The 18492-nt window shown below is 34.4% G+C and overlaps 1 protein-coding gene across 1 annotated transcript; it reads left to right on the top strand.

Annotated features, from left to right (window-relative positions):
• Window positions 1-16936: 16936 nt before the first annotated feature.
• On the top strand, window positions 16937-17362 carry LOC130821521 (albumin-2-like). Its single transcript, XM_057687314.1, has one exon. It carries the CDS (start codon window positions 16937-16939, stop codon window positions 17360-17362), a length of 426 nt encoding a protein of 141 aa, XP_057543297.1.
• The last annotated feature ends 1130 nt before the right edge of the window (window positions 17363-18492 follow it).

Here is an 18492-nt window from a genome sequence, read left to right as displayed (position 1 = left end):
AAATCTCCTCCTTGTTGCACATATATCTATTTTAATACTGACTTTTAGGGTTAGATATCTTATATCGTTTATCAAGCCAGTCAACTAAGTCATGTTTAGCTTCACTCTTCCTTTTTTTTCAACGTTCCACCTTTCTTAATGTCTTCTTGATAGGTTTCTGTTGAATATAATGATACTCAACATATGCAGCATCCTAATACTGAGTGTGATCAACATATCAAGGACACTAAACTACAGCAACAACAATATTATACTAAGGTTGTTTTTTATCAAAAAAGGTTACCATGTTTAAATAGGATAAACCTCAAAGTTCTATGCTAAATATTTTGAGGACTTCTTGATATGCAGTACGCCTTTTAAGGTTTTTAATTTTCATCGATTGTCTTCCATCTTTGACTCAACTCTAAATCATTCTGATCATCTGCTCCTTCAGATATCTTGTATCTTCTCCAGAAATTCTTCTAAATTTCTGGTTAAGCCTGAAGCATCTTTTACTCGTCATTCTGCTGCAGTTCACATAAAGTAACTTCTGAAACCAAAGTGTTATCATCAGTGCACATTAATTGGTTACATAATTTTTCTTGAGTTATGAATTGTTTTAACTTAAAAATTAATTTGCGTTTACAATAGTTCGGTTAAAAACAGTTTGGATACTTATAACAATTTGAAAATTGGTTCCTGTCGAGTCGGTTATAGCCAGACTTACTTCAATTTCGTGCATACTATGGGGTAAATATGACTCAGTTTGGTCACTATTGGATTATCTTGATCGCGATCAATGGTACTATGTTGGTTATAAGAATGGATCGCAGTTCAAATTTAGATTTTTCGATTCTTGGCTAAAGCGATTTGGGGGCAACTTTAAGAATGCATCAACAGTTACTAATTAATAACAAAAATATTTCTTCTTTTATTTTCTATGTGCATTGTATGTAATATTTTATAGCGGACAATATTAATGCATAGTTTGTAATTCTTTTATATGCGTGTTTTGAAAAATATTGATTATTAAATGTTATGTGATTACATTAAACTTGCACTTTAAATGTTATTATTAATTACTTTTAAGATTATAAGTGATCATTTTAAAATTATAGGTAATTACTTTAAAAGTAAAAAAAACATTAAGTTAAACCAATAAAAATAATCTCATCATAAACCATCCTATTTGAGAATTTGTCCAATGATAATGACCAATGTGAACACAATTGTTGTATAGTTATGATAGTTCACTAAGAAAATAAGTAACCCTTGACCAAATTAATTGAAACCAAATATGGGAATATTTATTTAAGGCAAATCGTCAACTTGATTAATACTTCATCTCGTTTTTATATTTGCTACATTTTTTTCACTCTATCCAATTTACGATTTTAATTTTTATCATCTTTAATTTCATATGATAAAAAAAATAGCTGAAATAAGAGAAAAAAAATATATGAACCTTTGAGCATACTGATACGTTGATTTTTCCTTGGATTTTTTCAATATTTGATAGACATTAGACCCCCTTTTGAGAAAAGATTTATCTTTTTTTTCAAGCAATTTTGCAATTTCTTTACCCTAACTATTTTGTGTTTGACGCGAACCAGGCGTTCACCGTGACTTGCAATAAATAAAATTTCACATCAATTTAATAGCAGAAACTAATTTATTAATTTTTTTTTTTGGAAAGTATCTAAGATTTGTATTTTGGGAGAAAAAATAAATTAATTTTTGCATTGAATGTGAAGGGATGAGTAATTCTGGTTTCCATGGTCATTGAGTGAAAACAAACAGATGTCTAACGTTTTTTTTATCAAAAAAGTTAACAAATTTAAATTTTATAAAAAATTTTGTATCACATAACAAATCCAATACTTTCGATCATATTATCATATAAAATTTTTCTATTTTAATTTATGAGGATTAAGATTTTTCCCTCAGTATAGCCGCATAAATAGGTTTAATTAAGGTGGGATCATTGCCAACATTTGGGTAATAAGTTTAATTTTTAAAAATATTAAAGATGGTTAAATATATAATCATAACACAAATCTATATAATTACTCTATTTTACTGATTATTATAAGATTGTAAGTGATTATTTGATTTTATATATGATTACTTTAAAACTCCACTTTAAATATTATAATTAATCACTTTTAAGATTATAAGTAATCATTTTAAAATTATAGGTGATTACTTTAAAAGTATAAAAAATATATCAACTTAAGCCAATAAAATAATCTGGTCATAAACCATACTATTTGAGAATTTATCCAATGATAATTACATATTTTTGTTTTGGCTGTTACCTTTTGTAGGTATTATTTAAAGTCTTTTCTTTTATGGAAAAAAATTTTCAATCTGGTTTAAAAATGAATAAAATAGGGGATTTCAAGAATGGTTAAGGTTCCTTACGTATTGCTTATCCGCATAACAAAATCATTAATCAAGTAAACCCATTTGGTTGTTAAGTTCAGATTTATAGTTTCATTTATAACTCATGAAATGAAACATCTAGTAATTACTTTTATAATCATAGTACAAGATATCAAACTTAATTAACATTTTGAAACAAATAGAGTGCATATTATCTATACAAATTAGGTTTAAAAAAGCTTCTCATAATAATATAATATTTCACTGATTTCTTATAATAATCACTACTTGTAATTAACTACCAACAATATCAACTATTTCATCACTAATCCACGAAAATTCTTAGGTAACGTAATATTCCCAAAAAAAGCTTATATATATGAGAGAGAAAAGATATGTGAAGAACCTTTGGGCACAATGATACTTTGATTTTCCCGTGGGTTTTTTCAATATTGGAGACTTTAGACTCTCTTTTGAAGTGTAAACAAAAAGAAAACTTGTTCACAAAGGGACTGGATTAATGTGTTTCGTGTTTAGCTAAATTTTGGAAGATCGATTGGGTTAATCAAGATAGTTTAGGGGAACTCGCACCCTTAACTTGAGGATATAACAAGGAGGAACTCTCACTCACTTGCTTAGGCGTAGTATTGACTAGGGAACTCCCACCTATTCGTCAACTACAAGTCTTAGTTTTAGGAACACTCACTAAAACGTAAACTCTTCAAATTTGGAAAACATGCAAATTTCGAAATCAAGTCCAACTTACACATAGTCGAAATTAACAAACACACTTAGTTGTTTTTGGCAATTTTCAGATGTGTTTTCATTGATAATCAGCACGCCATTTATAGCTTTAGTACATCCACTAATTGCATCTACAACTCAACAAAACTGAAATAAGGGGCCAATTAATTTGGATCATAACCGTCCAATTAATCCCCATTACAAACTATTAATTGACTAATCAACTTGAGCTTAAAATAAGGAAGAATTAACTAAGCAAAACCTCCACCAATCAATCTCTAAAAACTGTCCAATACCGTCATTCAAAGCTGCCCTTGAATTGCGCCTTTGTAACCGTCCTCATTACTCCTCCCATTTAAGCTTCTTTATTCAGCAAATAAACTAGAAAAAAACACCTAGTAACACCCCTTAAATGAGATTAAAAACCAGCTTTAAATCTTCTTAAAACACGCCCCTTTGAATTCCAAAACCATTTGGAATCTTAAATGAGAGAAAAAACCAGCTTTAAATCTCCTTAAAACACACCCCTTTGAATTCCAAAACCGTTTGGAATTAATTCCTTGTAACCGACCCAATTGACGTCTTTAAGGGAGAATCCAACTAATTTAATCTGTAGTTAGTCACGCTTAGCAAAGTGCAACCATTTGAGGAACTATACGGACCATGCATGCCAAAATCCATAGGAGTAACGTTGAAAAAAGACTTGGATAAAATCAATTCCCCAACGTTGGATTCTTGGACTTGGATATTTAGACTATTCCACCCTTGGCCACTTTGGTCATCCTCCCCTTCTTCAAAGGGAATTGCCCTCAATTCCTAAGCATCATAGTACGGTGCTAGATCTCCCACATTGAAAGTGCTTGAAACGCCATACTTTGTAGTAGCCCTATGAGTTCTATTATAAACAAACTCAGCATGAGCAAGCTTGACATCCCAATCTTTGGTGCTTTTACTAACCAAGGTCCTAAGCAAAGAACTGAGCACCTTATTCACCACCTCCGGTTTGTGGGTGATCTGAGGTAGAAAACAACAACTTAGTTCCCATTAGGCGCCACAATGATTTCCAAAAATGACTTAAGAACTTTGTATCTCGATCCGAAACAATGGTGCGTGGGACTCCATGAAAACGAACCACCTCCTCGAAATACAACCCCGCTACTTTCATAGCATCTTCGGTCTTATGGCAAGGAATAAAATGGACAATCTTTGCGAATCGATCAACAACTACCATGATTGTATCTTTACCTCTTTGAGTTCTAGGTAAAGCCACAATAAAATCCATGCTTATAACTTACCAAGGTCTCTCTGGAATTGGCAATTGCTCGTACAAACCTTTATGAAACACCATTTTCGCTCTTTGACAAGTAGAGCAACGTGTAATAACATGATGGGCAGTGGACAACATGTTAGGCCAATAAAAATGAGCTTGAAGAAGCTCCATAGTCTTTTGAACTCCGGAATGGCCTGCTAGTCCTTCTCCATGCGCCTTATGGATTAACAAACTACAAATTGGACATTTAGGAATACATAATCTATTTCCCTTAAAAAGAAAATCAATTTGTAAGGAAAATAGATCATAAACTCCATTCACGCATTTCTCCAAAATGAGCTTGAAATCACCATCTTCTTTGTAGTATTCTTTGATCAATTCGAACCCAAGGATCTTGGCCTCAACGACCCCAAGCAAGTTATGCCTTCTAGATAAGGCATCCGCAACAACATTTGCCTTTCCGGTTTTGTATTTGGACGAAAAGTAAAATGTTTGCAAGAATTCCACCCATTTGGCATGCCTTGAACTCAACTTCTTTTGCCCATGAATAAATCTCAAGGACTCATGATCGGAATGAAGTATGAATGGTTGTGGCCTCAAATAATGTGACCAATGATCTAAAGCTCTTACCATTGCATAGAACTCTTTATCATAGGTGGAATAATTCAGCTTGCCTTGGCTCAACTTCTCGCTAAAATAAGTGATTGGACGCCCTTTTTGGATCAACACAGCCCCAATTCCTCTCCCACTTGCATCACATTCAACTTCAAATGGCTTTGAAAATTCTGGAAGTGCTAGGATAGGAGTATTGCACATCTTTTCTTTGATCACTTCAAACGCCTTTTGAGATTGAGGAGTCCACTCAAACGAGCCGTTCTTTGTGCACTCGGTTATGGGAGCCATGAGAGTGCTAATATTTCGAACGAACCTCCTATAAAAGGAAGCTAACCCATGGAAAGAACGGACCTCCGTAAGCGTTTTTGGACTAGGCCATGATTGAATTGCTTCAACCTTACTTGGATCAACCTTCACGCCATCACCTAAAATTATGTAACCAAGAAAAGTGACCTCATATAGCATAAAATTACATTTCTCAAGCTTTCCATACAATTTTTGTTTTCTCAAAACAATGAAAACTTCAAGTAAATGCTTCAAATGCTCATCCCTATCTCGACTGTAAATAAGGATGTCATCAAGGTACACCACCACGAATTTGCCAAGGAAAGGCCTCAACACCTTGTTCATCAATCTCATGAAGGTGCTAGGTGTGTTATTAAGCCCAAATGGAATCATGAGCCACTCGTACAACCCATGCTTCGTTTTGAAAGCTGTCCTCCATTCATCCCCTTCTCTCATTCGAATTTGGTGGTAGCCACTTCTCAAATCAACTTTGGAAAACACATGTGAGCCACTCAATTCATCAAGCATGTCATCAATCCTTGGAATTGGAAACCTGTACTTGATATTAATATTATTAACAGCCCTACTATCAATACACATACGCCAACTACCATCTTTTTTAGGGACCAAAAGAGCAGGAACAGCACACGGACTCATAGACTCATGCACATATCCCATACTCATCAACTCATCTATTTGGCGTTGCAATTCCTTAGTTTCCAAAGGATTACACCTATAGGCAGGTTTATTTGGCAAAGGAGCGCCTGGAATAAGGTCAATTTGGTGCTCAATTCCCCTCAAGGTTGGTAAACCAATGGGTAACTTATCTGGAAAAACATCCTCAAAATCCTTAATTAATTGCGCCAATTTGGGGTTTTGGCTCACAAATTGTTCATGGATTTCTTTTGAATATAACAAACACAACTCGTCCTCCCCATCAACCTGCCTTTCAAATTCCTTAAGGGTAAGTAATGACACATCTTTAGGTTGTTTAATTGGAGTTTGTGAAACCCGTGGGGGTGGTAAAGGATGTAACTTTTTTTTGTTTTCCTTGGTGAGTTATAGTGTAAGTGTTATGATACCCATCATGATGTGTGTTGGCTCTTAAGGTTTTGATGATGACTTCACTTTTAAATAAACAAACATGTTTTATAGATTGTTTTGTAGGTGAATATCCGATTTTGTTGAAATCGTTGATGAAGCCTATGACTTGGTTCGTGGAAGTTGTACGTATCTTAAAATATACAAGAAGTTAGATAAGTGCTTAGGAAGTTAAAGGTTGATAGACGGTCTACTGTTCCTAAAATGAACAATCTAACAAAAGTTGAAGCTGGAGACAGTACGCTGTTCCTACGTAGCAGGTCTGGAGAAAATAATCGACTGGAAAATTGCAATTATTTTATTATTCTGGTTTTAGTTGATGTAAACGGTTAAATATTAAATTAGTTGCTTAAATTAATTAGTAAGTTAATTGGCTAAACTATTTCTAGGTTATCTAAAAATAGCCTAAGACTTTTTCTTCTTAAGATTAAGATCTCCTATTTTTTAGGATCTTGTGCTTTTAATTCCTATGCTATTTTTAGCTTGAAGAAACCGCTTTTCTCTTTGAGCAAATTACAGCCGGACATTTATTGACAATTCCACTACCTTTTGTTTTGAGAATGTGGATGATAGTGGGAGGTGTGTCTAAGGTAACTGCTGGCTGTTCCCACTATAAATAGGAGGGACTATGCTCAAACCGAATATCCATCCAAGAGTGTCCATTAAAGGGAGATCATTTAAGAAATATATTTTGTGTTTTTAAATGCCAATTAATTTATTATATTTTTCTTAAGTAATTATTTTAATTTTTATCCTCTTGAGAATTGGCCTTGTAAGGGTTATTGAGTGTTTTGTTGTAATTAGACTTATGAGAAGTCTAAGGGAATAGAGAAGTGAAACGTGAGAAGAGAAAGAGAAGGATAAAGTAGAGAAAGACAATTAGGCCTAGAGTAGAGAAGCTTCAAGTGAAGCAAACTGTTTTATGTAATTGTATTTCATTGCCTAAAACATAGTGAGAATTTTGAAATCCTGAGGGGTCCTGGTTTTCCTTCTTATTAGGCCAAGAAGGTTTCCATGTAAAATCTTTATCTCCTTTTTATCTATTGCCTTTTAATTTTAAGCTTTATTTTGTTTGTTAAAATTCCGCAAATTAGAAGAAAAACGAAGTAAAGCTTGATACACAACCATCTTCGTGTATTTCAACAATTGGTATCAGAGCCCTGTTCCTCATTTAATGAGGAAACCCTGAGAGCAGTATCCTGTTCCTTGGCAAGATGTTGAAGATGAACGAACGCATGGAAGAAGGGTACTCTACGCAAAGCCCACCCATGTTCGATGGGAAATTCTATACCTACTGCAAAAATAGAATGGAAATCTTGATAAAAGCTGAAAATTATCAAGTATGGAGAGTTATTGAAATTGGAGACTTTGAAGTGACGACCATCAACTCCAACAATGAATCAATTCCAAAACCAATCACTAAATATGAAAAGGAAGACTTTCAAAAGATGGAGATGAACGCTCTTGCGATCAAGCTGCTTCACTGTGGTCTCGGGCCAAATGAACACAATCGTATCATGGGTTGTAAAACGGCAAAGCAGATTTGGGACCTGCTGGAAGTTACCCATGAAGGCACCAGTGAAGTGAAGCGCTCCAAGATTGATCTACTGATGTCCAGATATGAAAGGTTCGTTATGGAACCTAGGGAGAACATTCAAGAGATGTTCACCAGGTTCACAAATATCACGAACGAATTAGTATCTCTTGGTAAGATCATTCCCGTTGATGAACAAGTCAGGAAAATACTGAGAAGTCTTCCACAAGATGAGCGCTGGAGAGCTAAGGTCACAGCCATCCAGGAGTCCAAAGATTTCACCAAGTTTAATTTGGAAGAGCTGGCTGGTTCACTCATGAAACATGAACTACATTTGGGAACAGCTGACAGTTCCCGAAATAAAGGACTGGCTCTGGCAGCGAATGATAGTGAAGAATCAGAAGCTGGTGAAGAGGAAGCTGCTATGTTGGCACGTAAATTCAAAAAATTCTTCAAGAACAACAGATATAGAAACCAAAGAAATAATAAGGAAAGAGGAACTGCTAACTTGAAGACGAATTTTGAATGCCACAAATGTGGAAGTACTGATCACTTCATCAAGGATTGCCCTCTATGGAACAATGAGAAGGGCAAAGGGAGGACAAGGGAAGCCGGGAGAATGCCAAAGAAGGGAAACTTCAGAACAGATTTTCGTAAAGCAATGATCGCAGCTTGGGGTGACAATGAAAGCGAAGCTGAAACTGAAGTTCCAGTAGAGGAAGAAACTGCAAATCTGTGTCTCATGGCATCTCATGAAGAGACTAAGGAAAGAGAGGTAATGTCTTCTAGTTCTACTCCTAAACATCTATTCAGTTTAAGTAAGGATAAATTAATTAAGTTATTTTTGGAAACATAAGAGAAGTTGGAGTAAAAAACAGCTAAGTGTCTCCAAATTGAGAAAGATCTTAAGTTAAGTAAAGATCACATCTCATACTTAAATACTTTTAGGATCGATGTGCAAAATAGATTTTTTGATTTGTTAGATAAGAACATCATTTTAAAAGAGCAATTGGAGAAAATAAAGCAGGAATTCATCATTCTTAACATTGAAAAGAATCAAAACAAATTGCTAGAATTAAAATGGAATCAAAAGAATCATTCTTGATTTGTTTAGCATGGAATTTCAAGAAATGAAATCAAAATTAGAATCACGTGAAAGAGAAAATAAATATCTAAAAGAACAACTTAATTTAAAAGGAAAAGGGAAAATCAATGAAGTTTTCAAATGGATTCTAAATGCTAAAACAAAGAGTAAAGAAGGCCTAGGTTACGTTAAGAATAATAGGAAGAAAAAAGTCTACGTAGATCTCCCTAGTAGTAAAGTCTGTTCCTTTTGTGACAAAACTGGACACCTGAAAAATCAATGTGTAAAAAGGGAACAGCATACCAAAGCAAATAAAAATTATGTCGAACGCATATGGATTAAGAAATGTGATTCAAGTATTATCGACAGGGAACCCAAGGATGACTGGGTTCCTGAACCTAACCCTTAATTTGCTTTGCAGGTTCAAGTGAGGGGGAACAACTCATGGTATCTCGACAGTGGGTGTTCCAAGCACATGACGGGTGACAAATCTAAATTTCTCTCACTTGAAGCATATGATGGGGGAACTGTAACCTTCGGTGATAATATGAAGGGTGATATAATCGCCAAAGGAAAGGTTGGAAGGTCATGTTCCTATGCCATTGACAATGTATTTTTAGTCGAGAATTTAAAACACAATCTTTTAAGTATTTCTCAATTTTGTGACAAAGGTAACTCTGTTAAGTTTACTTCTGAACGATGCATAATTTCTAGGAACAACACAGGAGACCCTGTGCTTGAGGGAATCAGAAAAGGGAACACTTATGTTGTGGACCTGGACACTGTTCCCAAAACCAGTCTAACGTGTTTAAACGTTATAGAAGAAGACCCACTGCTTTGGCACAAGCGTCTAGGTCATGCTAGCTATTCATTGATTAACACTTTAAGATAAAAAGACCTAGTAAGAGGATTACCAGCAATAAAATTCCTCAAAAATGAAATTTGTGATCCTTGTGCTAAAGGAAAACAAGTGCGGTCATCCTTTAAATCAAAGTATCTGGTGACTACCTCTAGACCATTAGAATTAATTCATGTGGATCTGTGTGGACCTATGAGAACACAAAGCCGTAGTGGCAAAAGATATGTGTTTGTCATAGTTGATGACTATAGTAGATTTACTTGGACCCTATTTTTAGTAAGCAAAGATGAAGCTTTTGATGAGTTTGTTTCCTTTGCTAACAAAATACAAAAATCTACCAATAATCTAATTGTTCACATAAGATCAGATCATGGCACAGAATTTGAAAATTCAAACTTTATGAATTATTGTAATGAACATGGTATAAATCATAATTTTTCCGCTCCTAGAACACCACAACAAAATGGAGTGGTAGAAAGGAAAAATAGAAGCCTAGAAGAAATGGCTAGGACTATGTTGATTGCTAGTGGTCTACCTAGACATTTTTGGGCTGAGGCCGTCAATACTGCATGCTATACCTTGAATCGTGTATTAATAAGACCAATCACTTCTAAAACACCCTATGAATTGCTTAAAGGTGTTAAACCAAATATTTCCTATTTTCGTGTGTTTGGATGCAAATGTTTTGTTCATGTAAATGGAAAACGAAATATAGGTAAATTTGATGAAAGAAGTGATGCAACAGTATTTCTCGGTTATTCATCACATAGCAAAGCTTACAGAGTTTATAATAAGAGAACAATGTGCGTGGAGGAATCCGTTCACATAATCTTTGATGAAACTAACTTTTCAACAAGTGAACAGGAAATAAACAATGTCAAAATAGGTCTTGCAAATTTAGAAGATAATGAAGAAATAAAGGTGCAAGATCAAGGAACAGCAGGTGAACAGCAAATACAAGAAGACGAAGAAGAAACTGACCAAGTTCAGGAACTGCCAGCACAACTGGACCAGCAAACTGTTCCCAATTCAGCTGTTCCCGCAGATGAGCAAAATGATCCAGTAGCTGAACAAAATGCTAATCAAGATGTTGAGCCAGAACATGCTAATGTTCCCTCAAGAGAATTTGTGCCCAAACCTTGGAAATATTAAAGTTATCATCCTCTTGATCTGATTATAAGTGATATGAATAACGGAACACAAACCAGATCCCAAATGAGAAACTTTTGTGCACATTTTGCGTTTCTATCATCACTTGAACCCAAAAATCACGAAAAAGCTCTAAAGGATTCCGAATGGATAGTAGCCATGCAAGATGAATTAAATGAATTTGAAAGAAATAAGGTATGGCACTTGGAACCCAAACCAAAACACAAGAAGGTAATTGGTTTGAAATGGGTATTTAGGAATAAGCTAGATGAGCATGGAATAATTGTAAAAAACAAAGAAAGACTCGTGGTCAAAGGGTACAATCAACAAGAAGGTATTGATTACACTGAGACATTTGCTCCGGTAGCAAGGTTAGAGGCTATTAGAATTTTAATTTCTTTTGCTGCATTTATGAACTTTAAGTTATATCAAATGGATGTGAAATGTGCTTTCTTAAATGGTTTTCTTGATGAAGAAGTTTTTGTTGAACAACCCCCAGGTTTTGAGAACACCTCTTGTCCTGATCATGTCTACAAGCTTGATAAAGCTTTATATGGCTTGAAGCAAGCTCCTAGGCAATGGTATGAAAGACTATCAAAGTTTTTGATTCAAAATAACTTTGTAAGAGGAAAAATTGACAAAACCTTATTCTTTAAGAATAAAGGTTATGATATTTTAGTTGTTCAAATTTATGTTGATGATATTATTTTCGGTGCGACCAATGATTTGTTATGTAAAGAATTTGCCAACCTTATGGGCACAGAATTTGAAATGAGCATGATGGGAGAATTAAATTTCTTTCTTGGTTTGCAAATTAAACAAACTGAAAATGGTATTTTTATTCATCAATAAAAATACATAAAAGAACTTCTTAAGAAGTATGGGCTAAACAACGCTAAAACCAACCATACACCCATGGCTACAAATGTTAGATTAGATGAAGACCTAAAAGGAACTAACATAGATCAAACAATGTATCGAGGCATGATAGGTTCCCTATTATATCTAACGGCAAGTAGACCCGATATTTCATTTAGTGTTGCTTTATGTGCTAGATTTCAGTCCAACCCCAAAGAATCACATCTCACTGCAGTAAAACGGATTTTGAGATATTTGAAGGGAATAGACGACTTGTCCCTATTTTATCCTAAAAGTGATGTTTATAATTTAAAAGGCTTTAGTGATGCAGATTATGCAGGTGATCTAATTAATAGAAAAAACACGTCAGGTATGATTTCTTGGTTCATGTTTAGTTTCATGGAGTTCCAAGAAAAAAAACACGGTTGCATTATCCACATCCGAAGCTGAATACGTAGCAGCAGCAGCCTGTTGTTCCCAAATGCTTTGGATAAATCAGCAACTAAGAGATTTTGGTATTAAAATTGAATGCATTCCTATTTATTGTGATAATACCAGTGCCATATGTATATCTAAAGATCCAGTGCATCACTCACGAGCTAAACACATACATATTAAACATCACTTTCTTAAGGATAATGTAGAAAACAAAAATATTATATTAAAGCATGTTAATACAAATGAACAAGTTGCAGATATTCTGACAAAACCACTTCGAAGGGAACAATATAAAAAGATGTATGATCAAGCTCCACTAAAGTTGGTTGCATGAAATTCCCAATGAAGCATCATGAGAATGAAAAAGGTCAGGAATCAACCTCAATATCTTGATTGAGAATCAATTATTGAATGAATCAGGTAAACACTTAATAAAGTTTGTACTATGAATGTCTTCTCGTTTGTATGTTGTTAAGTTGATCAGACCAAAGCAGTATGTTCGTTATTCTCTTCATATAATATTTTACAATATCATAATTCATTTTTTTAATTTAATATTTCATAATTTTGTTCTTCATTTTTTTTATATATAGTCAACATAAATAAATAAAAAAAATTGGGAAACGGTTTTTATTTTCTTCAAAATCCTTCCAAATCACAAGTAATGATGATGGCATTGATGAGATGGGACTTAAGGTAACCGTCACTTCAACCCTGTAATAAACTCTCAACCTTTTCAAAAGTACTCTCGCTACTCACATTACTCACGCTTTTTCAATTCTTCTTCAAGAAACCGTTCTCCTTCTCTTCTCTCTATATTTTCAAAAAATTCAAAATGAAAACCCCAAGATCTTCAAAATCAAGCAAGAAAACCCCTAAATCCCGTACACATACCCAGCCACAACCTCTAAAAGTGGTTCATCCTCCACCATTACTGGATGCTGCACCACCCACAACCACAGAAACCACAAAAGAATCACCCAAACATACTACTGAACCTACCAGTACCAAACGCAAGATTTCAAGTGGTTCATCCTCCAAAGTAGTCAAACGTTCGAAGCATAGTGACCCTGATAGTGCTGAAGAAATCTCAAAAGAAATGTCTGTTGGTTTCGGACTCGACAAATACTGGTATGACTCTACCCATTTTCCTCAACTGCATGACATTTTGCAACATCAAGAATGGGAAGTTTTGATGTCAAATTTTAGTTGCAATTCCATTTTTCCAAATCTTATGCGAGAATTTATTTCAAATTTCTCAAATGATTGTGGGATGTGTTCTAGTACCGTCAAGAACATCAAAATAGAATTTAATAGTGCATTGCTGGGGGAATGGTTTAATGTTCCTAATGTTGGGTTTGATACTTACTACGTTGGTTCAAAAATAGTATTTTCTGGGATAAATGAAAAAACGGTTTTAAAATTTTTAGGGATTGAACAAAGAAGAGGGAAAATAAGCCATAACATTTTGAATCCTCTGCATAAATTACTGTACAATATTGCACAAAGATTTATTTTTCCAAGAAACTCCAAAAGGAGTGAAGTAAGTTTACGTGATGCTACATTGATTTACTGCATGGCTAATCACATAAAGATAAATTTTCCATCTTTGATGATATCTCATTTGTCTGATTGTATTGAGAAGAAAAATTTTGTTGGTTATGGAGGATTGCTGGCCTGGATTTTCAAAAAATTAGATGTCCCTTTGGAAGGGTTGGAGTTCCCAATGGGACCCAACATGAAGATAGGTGCAAAGTGCTTACAAAATTTGCACTTAAAATTAACTAATGAAGGGATGTTAATACATTATTTAGAGGAGGAAGTTGAAGTTGGTTCTGAAGAAGAAGAGGTTGAAAAAGAAGAAGAAAAATTAAGGGAAGAAGAACAGGAAGAAAAAGAGGAAAAGGAGCAAGGACCTGTTCCCACTGATAATATTGAAACAGAAGAAAAAGGGGAACAGGATGGAGAAGCTAGTAAGGGGGAAGCAGAACAGGAAGGAGTAGATGCTTATCACAATCTCTGTAATGATTCAAGTGATGAAGAGACTATGATAGCATTGAGGAGAAAGGCTAAATCTATTCAGAGGAAGAGTAGGAGGTTAGCCTCGAAACGTAAGGCTACAATGGTTGATGATACCACATTTGAGACCATGCCTGAGTCTACATCCAATAAACCTCCCTCTCCCAAGCCAACCACATCATCACCGCATCACACTCCATCACCACCACATCACAATCCATCACCACCTCAATCACCTATTCACTTTACACCACCACCATCTCAGTCTTCACTAGGTAATGGTTGTGCTAACCCTGATTCTGTTCCTGCAGCTTCTTCAAACCTCATTCTCGCCAAGCTCCTTGACCTACAGTCTCATTTCACTGCTTTTCAAGACGAAGTTCGAGTCTCACTTGCTTCAATTGTTGATCAGCTTAACCAGATGGAGAGCCGTCTTGTTGCCAAGCTGGACACAGTGGAAGTACAGACTGAGTTCATCGATGAAGAAGAGACTGCTCCCTAATTCCTCTTCCCATGTTTTTAATGATTTTTTGGCTGTAACGCTAATCAAACAATTTCACTTTTCTTTGTACCATCTAGGGTACAAGTTTGTATTTGAACAACTGCTACATTTCTTTCTTTTGTTTTTATTTCTGGTCTGTGATGACTAACACTATGCAGATTTGATTGCTTTTATGGTGCTTACTTTCATTATTGTTTCTTGCTTTCATCACTGACAAATCTATATGGTTTGTGCTGAGGTTTGATAACCCCATATTCTTTTTTATTGATGACAAAAGGGGGAAGATTATGCACAAACTTAAGAAGAGCTGTGAATACACAGTACATATCTTGATTGATTTATATTGCTTTTTATGGAAGTTAATGTGCTGTGTTATGATAGCTTAGAATCTGATCAATTAAGTTCTTATGGATATTTTGATTAATTGTTTTAAAGTTGTTTCTTTGTTTCTCTTGAAAATACTTAATAATTTATGTTTTAGTCAATTTTTGTTTTAGTTTAATTATTTTTTTTTGAAAATTTTAAAACATATTTGATATTATGTTTTTATAGAGTAAGTTGGTTCATCATATTCTTAGTAAATTATATTTACTAAGTTAAGAAGAGTTGTTTTAATCTCTAACATGCTCTTCAACATTTGTTTTACTCTACTATACTTAAGTTTGTTTATAAAGTTTGTCATCATCAAAAAGGGGGAATTTGTTGGCTTTTAAGGTTTTGATGATGACTTCACTTTTAAATAAACAAACATGTTTTACATATTGTTTTGTAGGTGAATATCCGATTTTGTTGAAATCGTTGATGAAGCCTATGACTTGGTTCGCGGAAGTTGTACGTGTCTTAAAATATTCAAGAAGTTAGATAAGTGCTTAGGAAGTTAAAGGTTGACAGACGGTCTACTGTTCCTAAAATGAACAATCTAACAGAAGTTGAAGCTGGAGACAGTACGCTGTTCCTACGTTGCAGGTCTGGAGAAAAACATCGACTAGAAAATTGCAGTTATTTTATTATTCTGGTTTTAGTTGATGTAAACGGTTAAATCTTAAATTAGTTGCTTAAATTAATTAGTAAGTTAATTGGCTAAACTATTTTTAGGTTATCTAAAAATAGCCTAACACTTTTTCTTCTTAAGATTAAAATCTCCTATTTTTTAGGATCTTGTGGTTTTAATTCCTATGCTATTTTTAGCTTGAGGAAACCGCTTTTCTCTTTGAGCAAATTACAGCCGGACATTTATTGACAATTCCACTACCTTTTGTTTTGAGAACGTGGATGATAGTGGGAGGTGTGTCTAAGGTAACTGCTGGTTGTTCCCACTATAAATAGGAGGGACTATGCTCAAACCGAATATCCATCCAAGAGTGTCCATTAAAGGGAGATCATTTAAGAAAAATATTTTATGTTTTTAAATGCCAATTAATTTATTATATTTTTCTTAAGTAATTATTTTAATTTTTATCCTCTTGAGAAATTGCCTTGTAAGGGTTATTGAGTGTTTTGTTGTAATTAGACTTATGAGAAGTCTAAAGGAATGGAGAAGTGAAACGTGAGAAGAGAAAGAGAAGGAGAAAGTAGAGAAAGAGAATTAGTCCTAGAGTAGAGAAGCTTCAAGTGAAGCAAACTGTTTTATGTAATTGTATTTGATTGCCTAAAACATAGTGAAAATTTTGAAATCCCGGGGGGTCGTGGTTTTCCTTCTTATTAGGCCAAGAAGGTTTCCACGTAAAATCTTTGTCTCCTTTTTATCTTTTGCTTTTTAAGTTTAAGCTTTATTTTGTTTGTTAAAATTCCGCAAATCAGAAGAAAAACGAAGTAAAGCTTGATACACAACAATTCACCCCCCTCTTGTTGCATTGGACCATCTTCGTGTATTTCAACAATGTGATTTTCCATCACTTTTCCAAGGTCTACCAAGTAAAATATGACAAGCATCCATGGAAACAACATCACACAATTGAGTATCATGATAAGACCCAATGGAAAAACTAACCATGCATTGCTTTCTAACCCCCGTGCTAGAATTTGAATCTAACCAACTTGTAAGGAAAATGTCAAGCCCTATTTATGTAACCGCTGCTTTCAGATCATGACACAAAAACCAAGCTTATATATTCATGAAGAAGGAATATATCATTGAAGAAGTGAATCCAGGTACATATAATGACACAATATTATATGGACCAGCCAAAGTGAATCAATATTCATCTCTTAAGGGCACAATTTTTGGAGATAAAGGAATAGATTGTACTTTCCCTTCTAAAGAAGGAGTTGCATTTATCTTCTCCGATAACTTTTGTGCCAAATGGTCTTACGGTCTAAAAATCCCAAAGAACAAGCTCCTGGTAGGGCCTTCCCCAATTGAAGAGGTATTCCCTTATTTGAAGGGTACTATTTTTGCGAATGGGTTGGATGCTGCATTTGAGACATCACGTCCTTATGAAGTTTACCTATTTAAGGGAGATAAGTATGCTCGTATCTTCTATGAGGGTGCTGGAAAACTGTTTAACAGTAGCCCCATACGCCAAAACTGGGTGACTTAAAGAGGGACTATCTTTGAAAATGGCATAGATGGTGTCTTTTCTTTGGATCATGATACTTATCCGAATTCGGTATACTTTTTTAAAGGAGATACCTAGGCTCGTGTCACCTACACACCTGGCACCGCTACTGAGAAACTAGAGAACTTGGCAAAAATCAAGAGCTACTGGACTGGTTTAGGAAGAATCTTGCCTCGTTCTAATCAATGATCTGATAATGTTTTTCTAATTCAGTAATCGCTACTATATTGTTTATGTTTAATCAAATAATCCAAGGATAATCAATGTTTTCAGCCTGCCCTAAAAATCAATCATATCCTTAATCAATTTCATTATTAATTGTTTTCTTCTATTTTAGTAATGCTAAGTTTATGTTGTATGAAATTAATAATTCTAAGTTGTATTCAAAAAGAGTATTATGCTCTTTACTCCAACAACTTGTATTATTCAATGTAATACTATTATTTCTTTTCTATTCATTCTAATTTTGTATCTAGCCAGCTCAATTATTAAGTCTTGATTATTCATACTCCCTCCAAACCATTTTAGATGTCCCATTTTCTTAGTTGGCAAAGTCTTTTTAGTTGTCCCATTTCTATATTTGTCAATCTTTTTTTTACTTAAATACCCTTAGTTCACACACGTAATTACGAATTTACCCCCGTAAACCCTACTAAACCAAAATAATTAACAATATAACCCAACATCAATAATCTTAATCATTTCTTCCCTTTTTTTAATTCTCCTATTTACTCTACTAAAACCCTATCTCTCCCTCTCTCTCATCTTCATCCTCAACGTCTGTATTTTTCTTCATCTTCTTCAATGATCTTCATCTTCATCCCCATTCTTACTGTTTACGGTTTATTATCTTCATCTTCATTTTTTTTCCACCATTTTCGTCTTCTTTGAAACCCTAATAATTTTAGGGGTTTTTTAAATCTGGGTTTGTTCTTTACTTACCTGGGTTTTTCGAACATGGCGTCACCAAGGTCTTGTCTTTCTTGGTTTTCTTCGTCCCAAGAAAGTGATCCTACGATTGGATCTCCTAACCCATGGTTCGATTTCTACAATCGCCTACCTCTATCTTCTACGACTTCTGTTGAGACGGATCCTTAATGGGAAAGAAATAT

The sequence above is a fragment of the Amaranthus tricolor genome, chromosome 8 (genome assembly GCF_026212465.1).
Source record: "Amaranthus tricolor cultivar Red isolate AtriRed21 chromosome 8, ASM2621246v1, whole genome shotgun sequence".
Lineage (NCBI taxonomy): Eukaryota > Viridiplantae > Streptophyta > Magnoliopsida > Caryophyllales > Amaranthaceae > Amaranthus > Amaranthus tricolor.
Note: the sequence above shows the minus strand (reverse complement) of the source record. Positions and strands in the feature narration are given on the sequence as shown.

Excerpts from the sequence above, each read along its gene's own strand:
- LOC130821521 (XM_057687314.1), top strand. The coding sequence starts at position 16,937 with ATGAAGAAGGAATATATCATTGAAGAAGTGAATCCAGGTACATATAAT.